The following is a 26,695-nucleotide window of genomic DNA, read 5'->3' on the forward strand; positions in this document are numbered from 1 at the left end:
GGTGTCCATCAGCATGGTAAATGGTTTTCCACCCCCTCACTTTCAATCTGGGGGTGTCTTTGGGTCTAAAATGAGTCTCGTGCAGACAGCATATCGATGGGTCTTGTTTTTTAATCCAATCTGATAGCCTGTGTCTTTTGTTGGGGCTTTTAGCCCATTTACATTCAGGGTAACTATTGAAAGATAGGAATTTAGTGCCATTGTATTGCCTGTAAGGTGACTGTGACTGTATATTGTCTGTGTTCCTTTCGGATCTATGCTGCTTTTAGGCTCTCTCTTTGCTCAGAGGACCCCTTTCAATATTTCTTGGAGGGCTGGTTTCGTGTTTGCAAATTCCTTTAGTTTTTGTTTGTCCTGGAAGCTTTTTATATCTCCTTCTATTTTCAATGACAGCCTTGCTGGATATAGTATTCCTGGCTGCATATTTTTCTCGTTTAGTGCTCTAAAGATATCATGCCCTTCCTTTCTGGCCTGCCAGGTCTCTGTGGATAGGTCTGTTGCCAATCTAATGTTTCTACCATTGTAGGTTACAGATCTCTTCTCCCGAACTGCTTTCAGGATTTTCTCTTTGTCTCTGAGACTCGTCAGTTTTACTATTAGATATCAGGGTGTTGACCTATTTTTATGGATTTTTGAGAGGGGTTCTCTGTGCCTCCTGGATTTTGATGCCTGTTTCCTTCCCCACATTAGGGAAGTTCTCTGCTATTATTTGCTCCAATATACCTTCTGCCCCTCTCCCCCTTTCTTCTTCTTCTGGGATCCCAATTATTCTAATGTTGTTTCGTCTTATCGTATCGCTTATCTCTCGAGTTCTGCCCTCGTGATCCTGTAGTTGTTTCTCTCTCTTTTTCTCAGCCTCTTTATTTTCCATCATTTGGTCTTCTATATCGCTGATTCTGTCTTCTGCCTCATTTATCCTAGCAGTTATTGCCCCCATTTTTGATTGCACCTCATGAATAGCCTTTTTGATTTCGACTTGGTTAGATTTTAGTTCTTTTATTTCTACAGAAAGGGTGTCTCTCATAACTTCCACGCTTTTTTCAAGCCCAGCTAGTATCTTTAAAGTCATGATTCTGAACTCTAGGTCCGACGTCGTACTAATGTCCCTATTGAGTAGGTCCCTGGCTGACGGCACTACTACCTCTTGTTCTTTTTGCTGAGGTGATTTTTTTCGTCTTGTCATTTTGTCCAGAGGAGAACAGATAAATGAGAGAACAAAATGCTAACAGGTTAACAATGTCCCCAGCAAATATACTCTATACAAATCAGAAAAGACCTGAAACCAGGGGAAAAGAAAGAGAAAGAAAGAATAAAGAAAGAGAAAAAAAAGAAAAAGAGAAAAACAGAACAACACCAAAACAAAGAGAATATGATAAATTAGATCAGACTGGTGCTTAGATCAGTGCCACACACTATATTTTGGGTGTCTTATGGTCTGTTAGAAGAAAGTGCCTCCTAAAATTTTAAAGGAAGAAAGACTTATATATGTACAAAATAAGGGTTGATACAATGAAGGGATGGAAGATGACTGTAAAGATGAAACTTATAAAAGGTTTTATAAATGGAATTGATAAGAAGTTGTTTGAAAGAAGAAAGAAGAAGTTTTAAAAAAAAGAAAAAAGAAAAGAAAAAAAATGGGAGAGACTGTGATCAGGCAGGAAACTAGAACAAAGCCATACACTAGTGATTTAGGGTATATTTTGATCTGTTAGAAGAAACTGTATATCAAAATTTTAAAGAGAGAACAACTTATATATATATGCCAAAAATAAGGGTAACTACTATGAAGGGATGTAATATGACTCTAAAAATGAAAAATAACAATTTTTTTTAAAAGGGATTGATAAGATGTTAGTTGAAAAAGGGAAAAAGAAAAATTCAAAAAAAACCCCACAAAAAACAGTTAAAAAAATTAACTTTGAAAAACTTATGGTAAAAAAGCCATGAACTCTATGTGCAGTATTCCCCTAGCGCTGGAGCTCCCCCACTCTCTTTGATCGGTAAACTTGGTCTTGGCTTGCTGGCTGTTCGTGCTGATCTTCTGGGGGAGGGGCCTGTTGCCGTGGTTCCCAAATGTCTTTGCCCCGCCCTTGTCGGTCCGGGCTAAGCAAGCTGCTGGGGTTTGCTCTCAGCAGCTTTTGTTCCCTGCAAGCTCCCGGTACAGCTTTGGAGGACGAGGGTGAAAATGGTGGCCTCCCAATCTCCGCCCGGAGGAGCCGAGAACTCGGGGCCCCGCTCCTCAGTGCGCCCCCAGGGAAAAGCAGTCACTCCCGTGTCCCCGGTCTCTGGCCACACTCCGTGCTCACCCTGCTTGTGACCGAGCGTTTCTATCTCTGGCACCCGACCCCGTGTGGAGTCTCCAAACCCAGCAGATCCCTGCGGTGCGCTCCCGCGCCGCTCCTCCCGGGGGAGGAAGGGGAGTGTTCCCGGATCTGCCACTTGTTGGGTCCCTGCTGGAGGAGCAGTGGCCCGACTGGGCCGCGGATCACAGTTTATGGCCACCCCGAGCTGAGAGCCCGCGCCTCGGCTCCGTCTCTGCAGCCGGCTTCCCCGCTCCAATACCCGGGAGCTCTGCGACACTCAGGCCCCCCCCCCGCCCCCGGTCTTTCTGTGACCCCGAGGGTCCTGAGACCACACTATCCCGCGAGGGTTCCACCCCCTGCTTAGCCACTGGAGCTACGTTCCTCAGCGGAGCCGACTTCTAGAAGGTCCGATTTTGTGCTCCGCGGCTCTAGCACTTGCCAGAAGCGGCCGACGGAGGCCCCCTCCCCCGCCATCTATCCTCCCGAATATTGCCTCGGATTCACTTCTCTGCACGTCCTACCTTCCAGTAAGTGGTCGCTTCTCTGTTCAGAGTTGTTGCTTCTCTCTTCTTCGATCTCCTGTTGAGTTCGTAGGTGTTCAGAATGGTTTGATCCCTATTCAGGTGAATTCCTGAGACCAGATGAAATCCAGGTCTCCTACTCCTCCGCCATCTTGCCGATGTTTTTCTCTTCTTATTAAAATCTTTTTTTTTTTAAGATTTTATTTATGTATTTGATAGAGAGAGGCACAGTGAGAGAGGGAACACAAAGCAGGGGGAGTGGGAGAGGGCGAAGCAGGCTTCTCACCAAGCAGGGAGCCTGACGCAGGGCTCGATCCCAGGACCCTGGGATCATGACCAGAACCGAATGGCAGACGCTTAATGACTGAGCCACCCAGGTGCCCCTCTTCTTATTAAAATCTTTCAGCAAAGATGGTAGTTATTCATAAGTTAATCATTCTATCCCTTTGGCACTAAGAGATATTTTAAATATAGCTCAGGTAGTTAGTTGCTGACAGATGATCTCTATTGTGTGAGTCAATGGGAATGTTTTGATCCGATCTAATTTTAGGCTTTCTCTAGGTATAAATAGTGTGTTCTTGAGGATCAAGGTGAAATGCCTCCATGCTGGAGTTTCCTGGAGACACTAAGCAGTGTTTGAGAGCTCCTGGCTTTTATCCTACATTAAGTAGTTTGGACCTCTCTGTGACCTGGCTCCTGCTCTCCTTTCCAGCCTGATTATCTGTTCCTGCCTGATTCTCACTGTGGCGCTCCAAACCACAGACATGTTTGTTGTTTGTCTGCTCTTTGTCAACAGTCTGCTTTTGCTTGTAAGATCCTCTCTGCCATAAGTGCCTGCTCACTTCTCACCCACCTCCGCTCAGTCCCACTTCTTACTTTGTCTTTCTCTCTTTATTCTTGAAGACTCAGCCCCTCCCTAATTTCTTCCAAGAAGCCTGTGCCTCAAGGCCTCCCAGCAAGATGGCGCGACCCTGCTGTCCTCTGTGTTCTGGACATACCATTGCATATTAATTTTTACTTATAATTAAATTGTATTATAATTACCTGGGTTCTCTGCACTTACCTTTGCTCCTGTCCTCTGCCTAGATACACATTTTATGGATGAGAAAACTAAGACCATAAGTACTCCAGGGGAACGAATGATCCTAGGCCTCCGTAGAGTATGAGTCATTTCAACATATTTGGTGTTGGTGGTCCATATACCTTTATGATTATCCATATCATTTTAGGCTTTGTGTGTATGTGTTTGTGTGTGGTTCTTTTTTAATCTCTGGGGAGGGATGTTGATGAGGACTTCTATGGAAGCAGACTATTTACCTGTTTAATGACCATGTAATGGATCTTGAAGAGTTACCTAGGCTCTTTTTGTCTTCTAAATGAACTCCTGAGAGGTCTTCCCATATCTTATTTCTTCTCATCTACTACTTGACATTGCCGGAGGATTTTCTTAAAGCTTACGATCCTGTCCCTTGCAAGCCCTTAAGTAAATAATTAAAAAGTGTGAATGTCACAGCCTAGGGTTGTCTGTCTGCTACAGTGTGACTCCAGCCTGCCTTTCTGGCTGAGTCTTCCATATGCCCTCAACCCAATTTGGTCCCAACAAAGCTGACTTCTCAACACACCGCATCATCCACGCCATCCCCTCTATTTAGAACACTCTTCCTTCTGTAACTACAAAAAACAATTTCTGCCCATATTTTAAGACCTGGCAAATCCTTTTTTGCATCGTCATTCCTAAGGTTTCTACCTGAATGAAGTTTTTTTTCTTCTTCCTCTTCCATATCCCTTCCTCTTGTGTATACTTAGTTTGTGGGATTTGTAGTTTTCTCCCGTTGAAATATTATTTTTGTGCTTCTCACATAAGCTCCTGGAGCTTCAAATCTGCTCCCGCAACTTAACCATGAAGATAGCATCTCCATTTAGTATCCTTTAGTGTAATAGTTATTCTTTTTAATTGTAAGTAGCAAAGTCCACCTCACCCTAGGATGATTCACAAAGGGACCATACTGGATGGATGGTAATGAACTATCCTAAGGACCCAAGGTTCCTTGGTACTCTCAAGAATGATAATGGGGCACCTGGGTGGCTCAGTCGGTGAAGTGCCTGCCTTTGGCTCAGGTCATGATTTCAGGGTCCTGGGATTAAGCCCCACATCAGGCTCTCTGCTCAGCATGGAGTCTGCTCCTCCCTCTCTCCCCCAAATAAATAAATAAAATATTTTTTAAAAGAATTATAATGAACATCCAAGAAATGCATGTAAAACAAATAGGATTCTCCTCATCTCAGCTTTCCTGTGTACGTCTCTCAGTCTTGCTTGCTACACCTGTTTTCTCTGACTTTTCTATCCATTCAGTGGAGATTGCTTAGCTGGAGCTCCCTCCTGTTCTGAGGTACATGGGTCCTTGATTCGTAGTTCCCTTTAAACAGAATCCGATTGATGGGTTTGGTCAATGACTCCTGGCCCTCACCACTTAGCTCCAAGCAGCTAACTATGAGCATTTGTGCCTAGTGGCAAGGAAGAAGGTGACCAAAGGTTTGCCTAGGTGGGCTTGGAGCAGAGGAGATTATTACAGAATTGCACTTATGGTTATCTGAGCAGACACTCTAAAAATGTATCCATTATGGGATTTTTGTGAGGATCAAATATGATAATTCGTGGCACCAAAAGTATAGCATGTCGTACCTGAATTTGAATCTCTGCCACTCATCGGCATTATGGCCTTGGGAAAGTGCTTAATCTCTCTGTACCTCAGTTTCTTCATCTGGTAAACTGGGGAAGTATAAAAGTAATTAAATCAAATATTACAAAGATGAAGTCAGTTCAAAAGTGTCAATGCCTATTACAGAAATTGGCATATGGCGATCACTCAGTAAATACTACTTGTTATTAAATGCAATTATTTGCATAGTTGCTATTCTGTCATTAGCGTGAAATAAAGGTTTGTTTCTAACATCTCATATTTGCCTTTATTAAACTATAAATTTCTTGAGAGTAAGGGCTATGCATTGTACATCACTCTACCTGTCATAGTGCGGAAGCTGGTTTCTTACAGATTTTAGACACAGTAATCGGATGGAAGGATGAAAAGAAGAAGAGCAGGGGGAGAGGGAAAGAAGGAGGGTGGAAGGGGGAAGGGTAATAAAGCGAATCGTTTAAATGCACTTTGAATTAAGAAAGAAAATGTGGCTCCTTTATTCATAAGCGATATCAGCCCATCATTTTGGGCAATACAACAGAATGAGGCAATACGACATTCATCTGATGGAGTGATGGCTGACCGTCTTCTGCACTACGAATGGATATGCTGGATGACCATGACGGTCTGGTAGTGAGATAAAATAGATTTCTCAATTTTGTGATGAAGGCTGAATATATAGCCACTGATGGTTGTGAGCCTTGTGTTGTACCTACAAGTAATGGAAACCATTAGATATCTTAATTAAGATGATTAAACGTTCCATTAAGACATTATTTAATTAGCAGGTTATTTGTTGTATGATCTTTAAAAGTCTACCAAATGGTACGATGCAATGCTTTATTAAAGTATGGATTGTGTTTATTGAGCATTTTCTTTTGAGCTATTTTAGGTGTGGTTAGAGTCTTCAAATGAGGTATTGTTGAATCACTAAGTAATTAACTGCCGTGTAGATTCCATGTGTATTACTACTGAGAAAACATTAATTAAGGCTTTGGGCCTGATGGGCTTGTCAGCCCTGGGGAGGTAGATGCATAAAATCACAAGAGTTGAAGAGAGTGGCAGGGCGGTGTTTTTTATACAGCAGTGGATTTGGGATTAGGTGAAAGTGAATTCATGTCTATGCTGTCACCCCATTAGAAGGTCAAGGCAAATACAGCCTGCGGAATAACACCCTTTGACCATAGCTGCCGAACAAACAAGGGTACATATTTCTAAGAGCGGGAAGATAGCTTGGTTAGTGGAAGGTACACGGACACTGGGAACAGAAAAAAATCTAAAGTTCAGATCTGTCCCTTTTTAACTGTATGATTCCAAGCCGCTCCTTGAATTTCCCTGGACTTCAGTTCTTCCATCTATTTAGGAGGCAAACTTCTTCTATAAAGGGCCAGATAGCAACTATCCTAGGCTTTGCAGATCATGTATGCGCTCTATTGCATGTTCTTTGCTTTACTGTTTTCAGTTTTCTTTTCTTTTCTTTTTTTTTATTTTTTAAACAACGCTTTAATAATGTAGAAACCATTCATACCTTGGGAACTGTACAAACCGGCTCCTGGCTGGTGTTGGCCTGGGGGCATAGTTTCCTGACCCCATATGATTGTATTATTAGGAAATTTCCCTTTCAAGAGAAGCAGGCTTCCCGCTGAGCAGGGAGCCTGACATGGGGCTCTATCCCAGGACCCTGAGATCATGACCTGAGCCAAAGGCAGATACTGATCCGACTGAGCCACCCAGGCTCCCTGATTATCTTTTTGATTATAGTCATCCTAGTGGGTATAAAGTGGTTTGTCATTTCTTGTGTTCTTGTGTAATGTGGGCAACTTCATGTTATCATGTGAATAAATTCCATTTTTCTTCTCTGAAAAAAAAAAAAAAAGAAATTTCCCTTTCAAGCAGCAAATACCTGGTACAAAGAAGCGCTCAGTGATTGTTGATTCGTTCAAGTCCGAATGTTTGGCCGGTTTCAGTGGTGCCGCAACTATTTTTACGACGACCCTACTGTGTTACCATATGTGCGTTAGGATCCTCAGCTGTAAATTCAGGGTAACAGTTCATGGTTCTTGCTGTCCATCTTCCCAGGGCCCCTCACATAGTAGGTAGGTGCTCAGTTAAGCTTAGTGTCCCAGCGCCTTGGCGTGGAGAGAGGGGTGGCTCTGAGCGGAGCACGGTGGGTGAAATATACACTCCCTTCGGCAAAGCTCAGAACACAGAAGACAACCAAAGAATAGTTTTCCAGACGCCCCTTGTCTGTCATTTGCTGTCGGGTAAACTGCTCGCTTATAGGCATATTGAAGAGGGGAAATAAGGAGAGCAATGGGGAGGTTATGAATCTGGGAAGACTTCACGGTGGTCCTAACACGGTCATGGTTCACTTTGAATACTTTTCTTCTTACAATTATCCAGGAAGGATTCAATGGTTCTCCTTAGCAATTCCTTCTGTCTCTAACAGCAAAAAAAGAAAACAAAATAAGAAACTCAGGTAACTGGAGAGCACGCTGGCCACACAGGCTCTCCTGCTTTTCCTGTGTTTGTTTTTTTTTTTTTTTCTCCCTTTCAGAGACTTTTTGGAAGTTTCAGGATGTGGTCAGACTGTCTTCTGAATTTTAAAATACATGTGTATAGTCAGAATGCAGCCATCTGTAACTACCGCCCATCCGTCCTAGCCTCATTGCACTTGCCTGCGCTTTTTGCTCCCAGGGTTTCAGCCCTATGAATTACTTGCTGTTCCCTGCACACGAGACTTACTCTTTTTCACAGGCTGCTCCTTGTGATATGACCACCTCCCTTTCTCAGCTAACCCATTTCTCAAAGCACATCAGTTCTTATCTGAGGTTGTGACTCTTCCCTTAGTTTTCCACATCCTCTCTGGCAGTAAATCCATGCCGCCATGCCACTCTTTCTCCCCGTCAGGGTTGGGACGGTCTCATGTGATTCCAAGTCATTCTGTTTACACCTCTGATCATCTTTGACACCCTGATGATACTGCATGATAACTATCAGTCGCCCTGCCTTACTAGATTGTGAACTCTTGGAGGACAAGAATTTTGTTCTTTACCCATTTATAAACCCAACACCTAGGGCAGCACCGTGCTCAGAGTCTATATTCAGAAACTTTATTCAGGGTTGCCAGATAAATATAAGACACAGTTATTTCTTTTTTGAATGAAGTATAGTCAATACACATAAATTCCAGGTGAACAACATGGTGATTTGTGAAGTCTGTACTATATGCTATGCTCACCACAAGTGTAGCTCCCATCTGTCACCAGAGAACACTATTAGAGTGCCATGGAATATATTCCTGGTGCTGTGCCTTTCATCCCCATGACTTTTTCATTCCAGAACTTGAAGCCTGTATCTTCCACTCCCCTTCCCCCATCGACCCAACCCCTAATCCCAAACCCTCTGGCAGCCACCAGTTTGTTCTCTTTGTTTGTGGGTCTGTTTCTGCTTTGTTTTGTTTCAGATTCCACATACAAATGAAACCACGTGGCATTTGTCTTTCTCTGACTAATTTCACTAAGCGTAACACCCTGTAGGTCCATCCATGTTGTTGTAAATGGCAAGATCTCATTACTTTTTATGGCTGAGTAATATGCCATTGCATTTATACATTTATACATCTTCCTTATTCATTCATCTGTTGATGGACACCTGGGCTGCTTCCATACCGTGGCAATTGTAAATAATGCTGCAGTAAACACAGGGGTACTATATCCTTTCAAGTTAGTGTTTTCATTTTCTTTGGGTAACCCAGTAATGAAACTATTGGATCATATTGTATTTGTATTTTTAATATTTTAAGGAGCCTCCATACGGTTTTGCATCAGTGACTGCCTCAATTTATATTCTCACCAACAGTGCCTAAGAGTTCCTTTTTCTCCACATCTTTACTGACACTTGCTGTTTCTTGTCTTTTTGCCATATTCTGTCTGATGTAAGGTGATACTATGCCTATTAGCCATTCTGACTGATGCACTTCCCCAGCGATGAGTGATGTTAAGTGTCGTTTCAAGTGTCTGTTGGACATCTGTATGTCTTCTTTGGAAAAATGTCTGTTCAGGTCCTCTGCCCGGTTTTTTTCTTGGATTCTTTGGGTTCTTTTGGTGTTCAGCTGTGTAAGTTCGGTATATAATTTGGGTATTAAGCCCTTATCACATATATACCATGTGCAAATATCTTCTCCCACTCACTAGGTTGTCTTTTTGTTTTGTTGTTTCCTTCACTTGGAAAAGCTGCTTATTTTGCTGTAGTCCCAAAAGCTTATTATTTTTGCTTTGGTTTCTCTTGCCTCAGGAGACATCCATAAATAATATTGCTAAAACCAGTGTCTAAGAGATTACTGTCTGTGTTTCTTTGGGGAGTTTTTTGGTTTCAAGTCTCACGTTTAGGTCTTTAATCCATTTTGAGTTTATTTTTGTGTATGATGCAGTTTCATTCTTTTGCACGTGCTGTCCAGTTTTCCCAGCACCATTTGTCAAAGACGGTCTTTTTCCCCATTGGATATTCTTGCCTCCTTGGTTGTAGATTAATTCACCATAGAAGTGCAAGTTTATTTCTGGGCTCTCTTCTATTCCACTGACCTCTGTGTCTGTTTTTATGTCAGTACCATTCTGCTTTGATTATTAGAGATTTGTAGTGTATCTTGAATTCTGGCATTGTGATACGCCCAATTTTGTTTTTCTTTCTTAAGATTGCTTTGGCTATTCAGGGTCTTCTGTGGTCCCATGCAAATTTTAGGATTACTTGTTCTACTTCTGTGAAAAATGATATTGGTATTTTGATAGGGATTACAATGAATCTGTAGACTGCTTTAGATAATATGGTCATTTTAATGATGCTGATTCTTGCAGTCTATGAGCATGGAATATTTTTTCCATTTTTTTGTGTTGTCTTCCATTTCCTTCATCAGTGTTTAATAGTTTTCAGAGAACCGATGTTTCACCTTCTTGGTTAGTGTGTTCCTAGGTATTTTATTCTTCTTTGTGCAGTTGTAAATAGGATTGTTTTCTTAATTTCTCTTTCTGCTGATTTGTTATTAGTCTATAGAAACAAAAGATTTCTGCACATTTTGTATCCCGCAACTTTACTGAATTCATTTATTACAAATAATAGTTTCTGATGAATTCTTTAGGGATTGCTCTGTAAAATATCATGTCATCTGCAAATAGTGACAACTTTATTTCTTCCTTACAGTTTAGATGGCTGTTATTTCTTTTTCTTGTCTGATTGGGGTGGCTAGGGCTTGAATACTATGTTGAATAAGAATGGCAAGAATGAGCATCCTTGTGTTGTGTCTGATCTTGGAGGAAAAACTCTCAGTTTTACAGCATATTATGTATGATATTAACTGTGGCTTATTATATATGGCCTTTATTATGTTGAGGTATGTTCCCTCTAAACCCACTTGGAGAGAGAAAAATCTTAATCATATGTTAAATTTTTCAAATGCTTTTTCTGCATCTGCTGAGGTTATCAGATGATTTTTGTCCTTTATTTTTTTTAACATACTGATTTATAGATATTGAACCATTTTTGCATCCCTGGAAAAATTCCCACTTTATCATGTTGAATGATCCTTTCCATGTATTGTTGAATATAGTTTGCTAATATTTTGTTGAGGACTTTTGCATCTGTGTTCATTAGGAACATTGACCCATAGTTCTTTGTTTGATTGGTGTGTGTGTGTGTGTTTACAGTGTCTTTGGTTTTGGCATCAGGGTAACGCTGGCCTCAGAGAATGTATTTGGAAACTTCCCCATTTCTTCTGTTTTTTTTTTTTTTTTTTTGGAATAGTTTGAGGAGAATGGCAATTAACTCTTCTTTAAATGTTTGGGATTCACAGGTAAATTCTCCATCTGGGCCTGGACTTCTGTCCGTTGGGAGTTTTTTGATTACTGAGTTGGTTTTGCTACTAATAATCTGTTCAGATTTTCTTTTCTTCTTGATTCAGTTTTGAAAGACTGTACCTTTCTAGGAGTTTATCCATCTCTTCTAGGTTGTCCAGTTCATTGGCATATAATTTTGCACAGTAGTCTCTTATAATCCTTTGTATTTCTATGATGTCAGTTGTTACTTCTCTTTCATTTCTGAATTTTTAAAAATTTGTGTCCTCTCCCTCTTTTTTTTCCTTGATGAGTCTAAAGGTTTATTTGTTTGTTTTTACCTTTTCCAAGAGCCAGTTCTTTGTTTTCTTGCTCTTTTTAACTTTTTTAAATTTCTATTTCATTTATTTTCCATCTGATATTTATTATTTCTTTCCTCCTACTATCTTTGGGCTTTGTTCTTCCTTTTTCTAGTGACTTTGGGTATAAGGTGAGACTGATTATTTGAGATTTTTATTTGTTTGTTTCTTGAGGTAGGCCTGTACCACTATAAATTTCCCTCTGGAATCTGTTCTTGAAGTGTCTTAAAGATTTTAGATTATTGCAAGACACCAGTTAAATTTGAACTTTAGATAAACAATGAATAATTTTCTACTACAAGTATGTTATTACATGGGGCATTCTTATACTGAAAAATATATTATCTGAAATTTAAATTAAATTGAATGCTCTGTAATTTTGATGAGAGCATATACACATAGTTTTCCTCCCATGGTCTTTTCACTTAAGATATCCTGGAAATCTTGTATATATATTATTTCTCCAGTTATTTTATTTTTTTATTATGTTCAATTAGCCAACATATAGTACATCATTAGTTTTAGATGAAGTGTTCAGTGATTCATTAGTTGCATATAACACCCAGTGCTCATCACAACATGTGCCCTCCTTAAAACCCTTAATTTTATTTGCTAAATCTGCCAACCCTACCTTATGAGTAAGTGAATGAACGAATGAAAGTCATTTTTTTTCTGTATTAGAGCAAGAAACCATTTTCATTAATTCCTGCAATTTTAGATTAACAAGCCAGCCAGAGTTGAAAATTTCATCAGTGTGATCTGAAATCCTTGAATGCACATTGAAGGCATGTTTTATATTATCAACAGAGGGATTTACTCACTATGAAAAGAGAAACTTTTCAGATTAATAGAAGAGGCATGTGAGTTATAATGATTTACCAGAGATAAACAAGAATATAGAGAATCTATTGCAGTTAGACATGTTTAATAGTAGTGAAGTCATAATAATACTATCTAATGTTTACTGAGTGATCAGTATGTCAGACACTAATCCAGGTGCTTTTGTACATGTAATTACTTATTCTTCATAATATCAGCCCTGTTAAATAATTTTATTTTCCCAAGAAAATTGAGAAGCGGGGAACTTAAGTTCTTATTCTAGATTACACGGCTAATTAGTGTCACATCTGGTATTTGAACCTAGATGAAGTAACTTTTGAATCTGCTCTTCTCATGACAGTGCTCTGCTGTCTTAATGCAAAGATTTACCATGGACTTTTTAAACACGCTTAATGCACCTTGTGTGATTATATTGTGAAAAATCATTATGGAGTGAAAACGTATTTTCAAATTACTTGTAGAAATATTAAAAATACAGTCTCAAAGAAATGTTAAATATAGGTGTTATTACATACCTACACATATGGATATCCATAAGAAATGTTTGATACATAGACCTACACTTGCTAGTTTAACATTTTAAGAGGCCCATAATGCCACCCTAACAGGGGTTAAGGATGTTAAGATGCAGATGTCCCTGCTGCAAAAAATACCTTCCTTAGTTTGTCATCTAGTTCCTATAATTGCTGCAAAAGGAAGGACAAAAGGAAGTGCTGTAAACGACACAGGAGGATACTGTGTCAAACCTTTCTACTGCTCCCCCCACTAAGCTAGTATCCCTTCCGTGTGATCAGACCAGGCCACCATCAGTGCGCTTGAGCCCTGCTCACTGGGGATGCCCATGGGGTGAAGGTTGAGGGGCGACCCAGGGATGGACAACAGGCTAACCACGCAGTCAACACAGACAAGGCCCCTGAGCAGAGTAAGACTTCACCAGCCTGTCTACCCAGAAATTGCTTGTAAGAGTCAATTTCTATTATTTCATGTATTTACTTTAAAAACAGTATTTATTTTATGATAGGTAATTCACATACATAATATAAAACTCAAAAGCTACAAAAGTAATTTTCCCTCCTTTTTCTGTCCTTTAATCACATAGTGTCTTCCCTGGATGTAATTACTTTTTCTAACACACCCTGAAATAACCAATGCATTTTAATGTATACTTATCTGTGTGTAATTTACATCAATGAGAGCATATACACATAGTTTTCCTCCCATGGTCTTTTCACTTAAGATATCCTGGAGATCATGTATATATATTTTTCCTCCAGTTATTTTATTTTTTTATTATGTTCAATTAGCCAACATATAGTACATCATTAGTTTTAGATGAAGTGTTCAGTGATTCATTAGTTGCATATAACACCCAGTGCTCATCACAACACGTGCCCTCCTTAATACCCATCACCCAGTTACCCCATCTCCCCTCCCTTCTGTAAACCTCAGGTTCCCTGAGTCTACAGCACAGACGACCATAGCAGAAGGGAGGGAAAACTGGGAAGAAATCAGAGAGGCAGTTATTTTAATAGTTTCTTTTAAAAATAGCCCCTTGTAGAAGAATAAAGGGGAGTAAGTCAGAGGGGGAGACGAACCATGAGAGACGATGGACTCTGAAAAACAGACTGAGGGTTCTAGAGTGGAGGAGGGTGGGGGGATGGGTTAGCCTGGTGATGGGTATTAAAGAGGGCACGTTCTGCGTGGAGCACTGGGTGTTATGCACAAACAATGAATCACGGAACACTACATCAAAAACTAATGATGTAATGTATGGTGATTAACATAACAATAAAAAATTAAAAAAAATAGCCCCTTGTGTTGTTGTAGAAAAAAATTTTTTTTACAGATTTTATTTATTTTTCAGAGAGAGCAAGCACAGTAGGGGGAGTGGCAGGCAGAGGGAGAAGGAGGCTCCCTGCTGAGCAAGGAGCCCCATGGGGGACTCGATCCCAGGACCTTGGGATCACGACCTGAGCTGAAGGCAAATGCTTAACCAGTTGAGCCAACCAGGCATCCCGAAAAATTTTAATCCCACATTGATGCATATTGAGGTTATTTCCAACATTGTTATTACAGTGTTGTAGTAATATTTAATGTCATTATTTCCCAAAAGTGTGAGTACCTATGCGAGAAAATCACAAGAAAAAATGTAATACATGGTGCTGAATTGTTATACAAAACTGAATTATCTACAAAAAAAGGTTATACTAGATTATATTTTTACCAATAGTGTTTTCACAAGGTCTTTGCATTTCTCTCACTGTGTTTTGTGGCCTGTTTTCATGCTTAAAAGCTATTTCTTACTTGTCTAGGAAGGGTCCATGTAATTTGCTCATTTTTTAATTGAGGTGTTATTTTTTATATTCTATTGACTTGTAGAAACTCTTTACATAGTAAAGAAATTAGCTCTCAATTATTTAGGTATTTAAACTATAATATTTTACAACTATCTAAAATCATATACATAACTTAAAGTTGCTGGGCAAGGAAGGCAAGTCTAATATATTAAAAATCTTGGTAAAAATTGATTGATACATTCAATGAATCCAGTATCCTGTTTGCTTTTCCTAACCAACACTGACTATTTTGTTTGTATGCAGGGGTTCCACTTCAGCACTTTTTATTCAGATTGGTTTGTATAAGCATATAGCCATGAGTTTCCTTTCTTTACCAATGAAGCTGTTTCTTCTGTTTATCTGTGACTCAAAGTTGATCTTCAATTTGGATGAAATTATAGTATGTTAGATGAACTGGACTCTAAAATCACTTACTAATATTTAAAAAGCTATTTCTTTATTCAAATAATGCAAAATAGGAAATATTTGATGAGCAAGAACAAAAAAAAGGAAAAGATCTTTTAGAGTTGTCTCTACCTTAAAATTCTGAAAGTAATGATAATACTAAATGAAATTTCTAGATATTTCTCTTCCCTGAAAGAGCCCTATTAAAATCTCAATTTTAATTTTAAAGTATCAAAATATGATTTTATGAACATTTGTTATGTTTTCTTGACTTCTGATTGTGAATATATTATTTCAAGTGAACATGTCTAATTTCCATGTGAAAATACATTTTTAGTCACAGATAAACATGACTCATAGGAAAATCTATGCCATGATATGCCACTGACATATTTAGATAGTAGGTCATAATTATGGGCTTATCATGTCCTTTTCTGTCTAAAGCAATATCCTTGGATTCAGGATGAATTGTCTCAGGAGCATTGAAAACCATTATAATTGGAACTTTTGAAAAGTGTCCACGTTGCTAAAACTAATTACAGAGGAGAACAGAACAGTGATCTCAGTCACTATTGCGTATGTGTGTAATGAAACAGAGAATGGGGCACTTCCTCAAGGTCACGTACTAAGTTGCCAGTAGAACAAGAAATAAGAGACACTCTCCTGACACGGTGCCTCAGATTCTTTACAGGAGAGGACACACTCCCAGCTTGAAGTCACTTTAGGTAAAAGGCCTTTGAAATATGTGCACACACAACTTAACATTGGTTTCAAACAAGCATCAGTTGGGGTTTACCAGCACATCAGTTCTAGCCATCATTCTAGTATACTTCTGTTTCTGCTACTTTAAAGATAGGGAAAACAGAAGAATTACTTGTCAGCTCTGTGGAATGCAGAAGACATGCAAAAAAAAAGACCAATGCATTATTTTATTCTTTAAAGTACTTAGGACCCAGGGCACCTGGGTGACTCAGTTGGTTAAGCGTCTACCTTCAGCTCAGGTCATGATCTCAGGGTCCTGGGATCGAGTCCCGTGTTGTTGGGCTCCCTACTCAGCGGGGAGCCTGCTTCTCCCTCTCCCGCTGCCCCTCCCCCTGCTCGTGTGTGTGCTCTCTCTCTCTCTCTCTCAAATAAATAAAATCTTTAAAAAAAATAAAGTACTTATGACCCTTAAGACACACATGGAATAATATGTCTGTTAATATCTTCTCCCGTAATGCAAACTTTCTTTGACCCATTAAATTACAAAATTACATGTATCACTGTCTGAAAAGCAAAACCAACCACCGGGTTTATTTTGATCAAATTATTTTATGAAATATGGTTCAGAGAAGGGGAAGCATGGAGTTAAGAGGAAAGTGAATGTCTGATTTGAGTAAAAGAACAAACATTTATTGTGTTGTACTCCAGGGTTGACTTTTTTTTTTTTAATTTTAATAGAGGAAAAATTTTCCTTCTCCTTTTTCCCTCTTAAATTAAAATACCTCTAAATCATTCAGAAACAGACCCGATGGGCTCCTAAGAAAGCCATGGCAACATAATATCTAAAATCTATTCTTCTAAATGACTAATAAAATAATAACAGAGAATAAACCAGAAAAGCAAACTCTTTCTTCTTTCCATGAAATACACTCCAGGAAGACATTCTTTAAATTTGTAAGACTTTGCCAAAGAGTATATTATTCAAAGCTAGAGTACAGAGTAAATACTATTTGTAGTCTAGCAACAGCAACAAAAAAAACTAGGAATTTCCTCAGTGGTTCTTTCATACCCTAGCTATAATGGAGTGTAACAGAGAACACTCTTTAATGTCTAGATAGAAGAGCAAAAGCCACCAGTCACATCAACATTCAGAGGAATGTATGTGTTCAAATATGGAATATAGAAGCAGTGTGGCTTACTTTTGACACTCACTTCAGCTCGTCTCACAAAGGGAGCACAATGGGAAAAGAAATAGCGGTATTTACTCCTCTGCAATTGCTTTCTCTCCCCTTTCAGTAATTCCATGTATTAGGTTGAACCATATGAAATGGCCGATAGCTGTGCAAAAGTGCCAATTTCATTTGGTTCAGCCTAATAAATATCTATGGTCGTTGTCACTGAAGCATGCCATAGAATGCGAAGTTCATAGGTCACATGAAAGATTCATGATGCCACCAATGCAACAGAAGTCCTAGAAAAAAACAAGGTGAAAATGGAGTTCTTCCAAATTCATCACTCTTATTGATTGTGACCTCCCATGGGCGTAGATCAAAGAGGATTTGCATCCTCTGAGGAAGTGAATTAATACAGTGAGTGGAAATACCCAGCAGTGTTGCCAGGAAGAATAAACTTTGGGGTTATTATATGGATCACGCTTGGAATTGTTCTGCCTAGAGAAATATCCTCTTTGAGGTCACATCATGAGTCCATACTCTTGATGAGAAGCAGAGACTGCCATGGGTAGGCTAGTGCACCAGTGTTGACCGTGAGTTGGTTTATGTTCTTGATAATACAGTGATTTTCGTGCATTGGTTTTGTCATTACTCCTGCATTCTGCACTGGAAGAATCTAAAGGGTGGAGATCATATTTTCTCTTTGGATATATATTTACATATATCAATGGGTATACAGCAACATCTACTTTAAAAAGTCAAAAGGCCACCAGTGTTCTAAGATTACTCATCTAAAATGATTTCCTTGATACTTTATTTCATCAGAACATATGAAATGTTTCCTTTAATTGAGCTTGAGCTTTCCAGCTAATTGTTTTTTTTTTTAAGATTTTATTTATTTATTTGAGAGAGAGAGAATGAGAGAGAGAGAGCACGAGAGGGAAGAAGGTCAGAGGGAGAAGCAGACTCCCCGCTGAGCAGGGAGCCTGATGCGGGACTCGATCCCGGGACTCCAGGATCATGACCTGAGCCGAAGGCAGTCGCTTAACCAACTGAGCCACCCTGGCGCCCATTTCCAGCTAATTGTTAAGGTTTTATGTATTATGGTAAAGGAAAGAAAGCTTCACTTAGTTATTCTCTCTTTAAAGATTTTATGTATTTATTCCAAAGAACAAGTGAGTGTATGAATGTGAGTCGGGGGGCGGGGAGAGGGAGAGAATCACAAGCAGACTCCCCGCTGAGTGTGGAGCTTGAGGCTCAGGACCCTTGAGATCATGACCTGAGCCTAAATCAAGAGTCGGAAGCTCAACAGACTGAGCCACCCAGGCGCCCCCTTAATCTCTTCTTAAAAAATAAATCCTTAGAGTAGCCCCCAGCACTGAACGATGTGGCCTTGCCCTCCAGTCTGTTCTCCTGGCCTCTGCCTTCTTTCCCTCAGTCCCAGAATCCCCACCTTCTTTTTCTACAATACGCTATTTCCTACCTCGGGGCCCTTGCCTGTGGTGTAGATGTTTCCTAGAAAATACATCTCCTGACTCAGGTTGCTAACAAATCCTTCCAGTCTTACTGTTTAACATCCTCAGAAATGTTGTCTGCCCTCTGAATTGCCAAATGAGCACCTCCCTTATTACAGCTCTGACTGCATGCTGTTAGATTGGCATTTTCAGTTATATGCTTGCATACTGATTTAACTTCTGTCCCCACTAGACCTCAGGATTCAGGCATGCAGAATGTAATAGCCTCCAGTAAATATTTTTTAAAGGAATTATTGCCTTGTTATGATTATATTCACAAAACATGCAAATACTTAAGAATAATAAAGTGTTCGAAGGTTATTCACCAAGATGTTAACCTTAGTTATCTCCTGGTAGATGCCATCATAGTATTTTTTTATATTTCTCTCTTTTTTGAACTATTTTTTTTCCATAATCAGTATGTCGACCTATTTCTTAGGTGGGTTTTTTTTACCTTTATAAATGCTACTAAAAGATAGTGGAAGTTTGCATGGGTGAACTTTTGAACTGGGCTGGAGGTTTCTTGGCAGCGCCATCTCCCTGTGCATGAAGATAACAGGTGGGGTCTTCCAAGGAAACTGTTATTTGTCATGAGTGCAGGGCCTGAAAAGGTGATAGGTCAAAAAGTAGAGGACCTCCAACCCTAAATGACAGTGCAGAAACTTTTCTTTCCTGGATGTTTCCTTTGAAAGCTCTCATGCAAAGAGTTGACACAGCTAGATTTAAATTTGAAAATGTGCAACCAAGTACGACGTGGATGGGAAGAGGGATTGCGAAGGAGCACGGGGGCCAGTTACGAGGCCAGATCAGCATTCCTGGTTGGAATGGTGATAGCCCACATAGAGCAGTAGCTCTAGGAATGTACAGGAAGGAGAGGGACAATAGAGAAGGCAGAGATAGAGCCAGTCTGTGCAAACCTATGCAGTCATGGAGAGAACAAAGAATGAATTTAATCTTTTGAGCCCAGGCAAGTGGAAGAGTGGTGACGTCATTGACCCAAAGGGTGATGTCATAGGGTGCCCAACGAAAACCGAGGTTTTGCAGTTAAGAGGAAATGAGTTGGGTTTGAATTAGAGATTTCAGTGGAACTTCCAGAGGCAGGCGTCCAGGAGGAGAGAGGTAAAGTCTAAAATGAAGTCTTCAGAGTCATTTATAAAGCTAGTAGTTGATACCAGAAGATGACGTGAGACTTCCCCAGTAAGAGAAGTCGGAGCAACAAACGGAAGGCCAGAAACAGAGTTTTGGAGAAACACCTATATTTTAGTGAACTAAGGTAAAGGATTCAGGAAAATAAATCGAGAAGATGGTGTCAGAAAGAATTGGGAGACTGATTTATTATGGAAACTTAGGGAGGGAGTTTCCAGAGAGAAAGTGGAAAGGGTCACATGCTTCTGCGATGTCCTAGAGGACCCTAACGTGATGATATGATACTGATAGCGAAAAGTGACTGGTTGCTCACTCTATGCTGTCCCTGGTTAGAAGACACGTATTTATGTGCAGTGCATCGGTCCATTTTGCAGAGTGCAGGAGGTGTAAGTCATGTTGGAATCACTTCACGACCAAGTAGGCAGTAGAGTCGGTGACTAACCTGATGTGGCTTTTTGTCCAAGAACACCTTACCTGCGCTGGGACCTAACTTTCAAATTGGAAGGCACAGTTGAATTTGCCACAAATTGTGCAATTCTGGTCCGTCCCTAATTCAGAGCGTAGTTTCATTTTAAGTGGCTGCTGGATGTTTATCGTCCCACTTGTAGTATGTTTGCCTTTGATTTCTGAGATGGAAAGGGTTTATTTGGTCCGACGTGAAGCAAACTCCACTGTGGACTTACACTGCTGCGCTTGACTAAGAGGGAAGGGCCGGGGGCCATTCATGGCTGTAAGCTCGCAAGTGTCAGTGTGCATGAAGCCTGGCTCGGAGGGAGGGCTCGGGCTCGGGAGCCAGCGCTCACATTACTCTCGAGCTGGGAAAGCTTCTCAGGCAGCTACTTTGCATGAGCTATGTTCTCCTTTGGCCTCCTAAGCTCTGTGTCGTTCCGCTGAGGTATCGACGTGCTCCAGAGTTCCCTCGCAGCCAGGAGGCATAAGAAAATTGCTTCAGAACGAGAAGAGCCCATGTAAACCCTTGCTATGGATTATTCAGACTCTGATAGTGATGCCACGGTGGGATACAGTGATGATGAAGATTCCAGTGATGAAGTTCGCAGCGTCTCAGAGTCAGTGTGCAGAAAACGGTGTTTGCAGATACTTGGGGTGCTTTTCATGCTCTATGATTTCATTGAAAGGAATTTCTAACTCCTCCAGAAAGGCTTACAAAGAGAGCCCTACTAAACTGCATAGCTTTGCCTGTGATTACTCATTAACCAACAGCACCTGGGGGTTGTTACAGTAGCTACCTGCACCATAGCCCGTGTTTGTTAATTGTCAGGCTGCAATCAACTAACCCACAGGTACAGCAATGGATGAGTAGGAGGTTTGGTTTTTAGAGACAATGTGCACGTTAGACCCAGACTCTTGTGTGGATACAGGTACATGACTTACTATAAAGAAGTGTGTTGAGTGTTAAGAGGCAGTACGTGTTCGGTGGATGTTTTTAATTAAGTATATTGTACATTATCGTATAATTCTAGTTATGAAATTATCTTGTGGTCAACGTCAATGGGACTTCCAAAATCTCCTGTAGTCTTCTGCCTAGAAATGATCGTATACCGTGATCTGTCAAAAAGTAAAACTCAAAGAAAGCTGTTTTTATAAATAACAGAATCTGCCTCCTTCCTCTTTCTCTCTTCTGAGCCAGTGTTACACGAAGCCCCTGCTAACTGGGCAGATGTTCTGTGTGAAACCAGGATCCTAGCAGCTGTGTATGGATAGAGAGAAGTTTAATAACCACATGGAGCTCTTAGGACCTCTGTATTAGACGAGTATGTAATGTTTTCTATCTCGATCTCATATTTCCTCGGACACACAAAGGAAATAAGCAGACACAGTAAGTCACAGTATTGTCAGCTTCTATGAGTAATACTGTCTCGCTAGAAGTTTCTACTGTCTCTCCTAAAATAAGGGGTTAGCACGCGTCAATACTAGATCAGATAGCATTCTGTCTCTCACGGGAGCAGGCTGTCTGAGTCCACAGGGACAGCATTTCTAGATACCTGCACAGACAGGCATAATGGCATGAAACACTTTAGGAGCAGAGATACAAAGACAGCGTAGTGGCAACATGAATTTGGCATGGAATGAACTTGGCATTTAGTTATTTCCTATTGTAACATTATTATAAAGCAACATCACAGGGCTAGCACATAGCCACAGATAGGAATTCAAACCCTATTAGAATCAAAATGATTTATTGATTTAGCTTTGCCCTTGAGCAGCCAGAAACATATGAATGCTGTTTTTATTAACAACTAAATATATTTTTTATGGTGACAGACATTATGACTTACTGCACTGAAGTCATTTTGCATTAGAATGCATTTAGAATTGCTGTCGTATTGCAGTCTGGTAGCAGAGTGTATAAGGAGTGGTATTTTGTGGAAAGACATGAGCCCTGGAGCCAGCCAGATCTGTGTTCAAATTCCAAAGCAGCAACTCACCAGCTATGGTTGACTCCGGGTGCGCTACTTAAACTTTATCCTCCTGTGTAAATCTGAGATTAAATACCCACCCTCTGCTATCTGCATTAAGTGAGATTTGTTCGAATCACCTAATACAGTTCCTGATATATACTAGGTACTGAGTAAATGGCAAATATTATAATCTAATGATTAATATATTGCTTTTCCCCATGTTATGCTTCTTCTCTGTTTTGACATATGTTACTTTACTAGATACTATGCCTGACTGTAGACCATAACTTACAGATTTTCCTTTTTAAAATAAAATAGTTCTAATTTCTCTTGACTTTGTGACTCTTCTGATATTTTATTTTTCCCCACCTCTATTTTAAAACATTTATGTGTTTTCTTTTTGTTGCAAGAAAATTGCATTCACTTGAAAAAGATCCAATTTAGGCCAGATGATATAATAAAATTTTAAAATATTGCAAATTTGTGATGAAATAATTAAAAGATGAATATGCCCAGAGAATATATTCAGAACAAAGCATTATTTTGTATATATTATATTTTTAAAGACTTGACTAAATTGTCAAGATGGTAATTTATTTTAGGAAAATTCAGATTTAATATGTTTTCTGTAAAGCTGTGATAGGTGTTCTTTTGGTTTTTTAGACTAGCAGCAAGGTGTAGTAACGTACTACCATGAGCAACCTCCCAAGAAATAAGTCATTCTTGGGGCGCCTGGGTGGCTCAGTTGGTTGGGTATCTTGCCTTCAGCTCAGGTCATGATCTCAGGGTCCTGGGATCAAGCCCTACATCAGGCTCCCTGCTCAGCGGAGAGTCTACTTCTCCCTCTGCAGCTCCCCCCTGCTCCTGCACTTTCTCTCTCTCTGTCAAATAAATAAAACCAAAGAAAGAGAGAGAGAAAGACAGAGAGAAGGAATGAAAAGAAAAGAAAGAAAGGAAAGGAGAGGAGAGGAGTCATACGGTTTATGAAAGACCTACTGGGCGTTACTCATGTTTTCTGCCCATTGTTGTGTCCCCTTCACTAAAAATTCCTGCTCAGAAAGTGTGATCGTGGAGTTGAAAATATATCGTCTGCGCCCTTGGAGCAGAAAGAGTATCTGCATTCTGTTGGGTGGGAGCGTTTCGTAAACCGCTGGACAGCGTGGCCACACAGCAGATGAAAGAGCCAGAATCCACAGAAGAATGCGCTTCTCTCCATGAGCTGGGCGTTATGATAAACTTTAACTCTGTCACATTTAATACCCTCCAGGGAGTGCGCGCTCTTATCATTCCCACTTTCAAGGCTTTCATATAGCTTGTAGCTTGCTTCATAAAACCAAGACAGTGTGAGTGCAAAGCCTGCTCTCTGCTTGTCCGACGCACGGACTCAAGGCTGTGGTGCTTTTGCCATTCTTGTACCACACTCTTAGTAGGCACCTCCTGCATGCCCCTGCATTCGGGGTAAGATGGGGAGTAAAACTAGCCAGGGAACCTGCCCTCCTGTGCTTTAGTGGGAGGGAGATAGAATCTCCAACCAAGTGACCCCACAAATAAACGTATAGATGACAAACCACCATAGGTACTTGGGTCGAGAGGTACATCAGGCCGTGAGAACAGATGGGCGGAGAACCTGGTCTAGTTAATTCTAATGAATTGGGGAAGGGGCCTGTAGGTGGGGCGGGGGGGTGGCTGATATATTCAGCAGAGAACAGAGGTGGCCAGTTTGGCTGGAAGGTGGGGGTGTGAGGGAGGCACTGACAGAATCCTGCGGGGGGGGGCGAGGAGACTGGAAGGAAAGTTGTAGACTCAGAAGCGAGCTTAGTATGACATGTGGATTAAAGATATGCACTCATTCATAGCTTCTCTCCTTTAATAGCAGTAACCTGTGAGAAACAGAAGTGGAAAGACTGCTTTCATAAGAGAAAGTGATGATATAATTCTTTAAAAAAAAAAAAGGCCTAGTGAAAAAGATTAAGAAATTTCACTTAACCTAAAATTAGCTGCGAACAAGTGGAGGGCCATGTGATGTGATTGTACAGAAAATCAATATAATCAAAAAGTCCTTCTTCTGAAATCAGTGTATAAATGTAACACACCTCTACCAGAATCCCAGTGTGGGTTCCTTGGAAGTGGAAACGTGATTTTAAAGTCTCTGTGAAATATGAATGCTTAACAACGTCATCAAGCTATTTCTGAAAAATAATTTTAGTAAGGGGGCACTTGTTTACCAAATATTCAGTACTAATGGGTACTATAAAACAACTGTAATTTTATTTCTTTAATTTTTTAAAGTTTTTATTTAAATCGTCTCTACACCCAGTGTGGGGCTTGAACTCATGACCTCAAGATCAAGAGTCGCATGCTCTACCAACTGAGCCAGCCAGGCACCCCACAACTGTAATTGCAATGTCATGGTGTAGCCACAGTGAAAGACATATCAGTAGAAAAAGTACTGGGTTCAGAATATATGTGAGAATGTAGTGTATTTTGAAAAAATAAAAATTCAGTGGGTACATCTTTATTTTCAAGACTTTAACAGCCTACTATTAGAGACCTCTGATAATTGGATTATGATTTGTATAATGTATTATTAACAGTATATTATTTCTGTATATTGCTCTGTAATGTATTTCAAACTTATATTTATCATTATATTAACTTTGAAATTTTACTTTTCTAGGAAAAGGAGTACGTTTTCATATATAACTTACTGTTTCTATGCAGTGATACTATGACATTTTTAGTAGCTCAGAATGAAATGTGAATGTTAATTTACAAAGTCTGTCTTTGACCTCTGGGTAAGACGAGAAATATAAGGACACATTTTTAAAGGTTTAAGAAATCCCTAGATATGCCTACAGTGACAAATCGGATATTTCCAAACAGTATATACATATTCCAATCAGAGCCATTAAGATTTGTCAGATACTCTTGAAGAACCGAGAACTCTGGTATAGATGAATAACTGTGTGTTAGAAGTTGCCAAAACGTTAGCCACATTAAAACAGGGTCTCTAAGGTGATAATTAAAACAGATCCATTGTTCTCAAGGTTATAAGAATAAATTCATACACAAATGGATTACTCAGTCCTCAGAAATATATCTTCAGGTCCTTTAAAAACTCTCATTACGTCATTACCGTCCTCATCATTATCCAGTTAACTCCTGAATTCCCAAAAAGAGCACAGGGAATGAGGATATAAAATTTTGTTTCCCTTGTATAAATGATACTTTAAGATCGAAAATTCTAACTTCTGGATTATAACTGTAGGATTTCAGGGATTCATGGCAAGAGTAAGGTGGTTCCACAGGACAAAGAAATTTGAGACATGAGCGAATCATAACCCTGGGGATGGATAAATCGAGGGGTATACCTAATTCATTGTGTTTCCTGAAATTGATCGCAATGATCACTTTTCTTTGATGGTAAAGGTTATTTTACTTCAACATCTCCCTTTTTTTTATATAGGGAGGATGTGAGGACAGCAAACGTGATTGCCGCAGAGGCTGTGACCTGCCTCGTCATCGACAGAGAGTGAGTACACTGCGTTATTCTGCGTACTGCACGCTCCGATCCATGTCGTGCATAAATTCTTGGAATTAGATGTTGTTTTATGGAGTTATTAACACTTGTTTGATATTCTTTCATTTTAAAATGGGCTGTATATTTGATTCTCATTCCCTATCATTCTTGGAAGTGGCTGGCTCTGCCATTCTGGCCTTGAGAGTTTCCACAGGGTGCTTAACCAGTGTGAGCCCCACTGCAGTTAGCTTGTTTACAAGCACGGACCATCATGCAATGTCACAGAAATGTTGTCAGGATTCACGAGACGCAAGGAAATCATGGATCCCAGTGGTTTTTTTGTGTTTTGTTGTTGGTTTTGGTTTTGGTTTTGGTTTTTCTTCTTTTGTTTTTACTGGGCAGTATCTTAACAATGCTAGCTATTTGGGTAAATTTTTAGAGTAATAATTATTATTACTGCTATAGAATATATAATAATGTTAGTATTATTATTACTACTAAGAAATGGATCATTCCTTCAGCATGTTCTAGTTCTCTCGATTCTCCCATCCTCAGATTCCTATAAGGGAAGCATTTAAGGAAGATGCTTTGGGAGAAAACATTTCAGACATAGGCGTATATTTAGGGCCATGACAAGTGTGTTTGATGATGTCCATCCCTGTTCGTTCTCTCCATCTGGCTTTGCTAGTCTCATTGCCTGCGTGCTTTATCGGTTAAACTGCAAATCCCCGATTACTGACGCTCCAAGGGCCTGGGTAAAATGTGTGTGCGCGATCTGGAAGCAGTCCTCCAGACTCTTCCTCGTTGCTGTGTGTGGAGAAGTGTATCAGAAAAGCCAAGTGGCTGACTCAAGAGGAAAACTGCAAACACCCGTTTCGTGAAGCCAATAGATCTGGATAGGCTGTGGGTGTTGGGATAGCCTGCCCCTGGGGGCCG

General features: G+C 40.0%; 1 protein-coding gene across 2 annotated transcripts in view; it reads left to right on the top strand.

Annotated features, from left to right (window-relative positions):
• PRKG1 (protein kinase cGMP-dependent 1) overlaps nt 1–26,695 on the top strand; it is a 1,232,275-nt gene that overhangs the window by 1,059,365 nt on the left and 146,215 nt on the right. For both annotated transcript variants that reach the window (XM_028104583.1, XM_028104582.1), the window contains exon 8: nt 25,706–25,771. In XM_028104583.1, the coding sequence (XP_027960384.1) occupies nt 25,706–25,771 (66 nt within the window). The remainder of the gene's footprint in view (nt 1–25,705; nt 25,772–26,695) is intronic.

Source organism: Eumetopias jubatus, unplaced genomic scaffold (genome assembly GCF_037043125.1).
Source record: "Eumetopias jubatus isolate StellerSeaLion01/CBP00866 unplaced genomic scaffold, mEumJub1_p1.0 scaffold_17, whole genome shotgun sequence".
In the NCBI taxonomy this organism is placed as follows: Eukaryota; Metazoa; Chordata; class Mammalia; order Carnivora; family Otariidae; genus Eumetopias; species Eumetopias jubatus.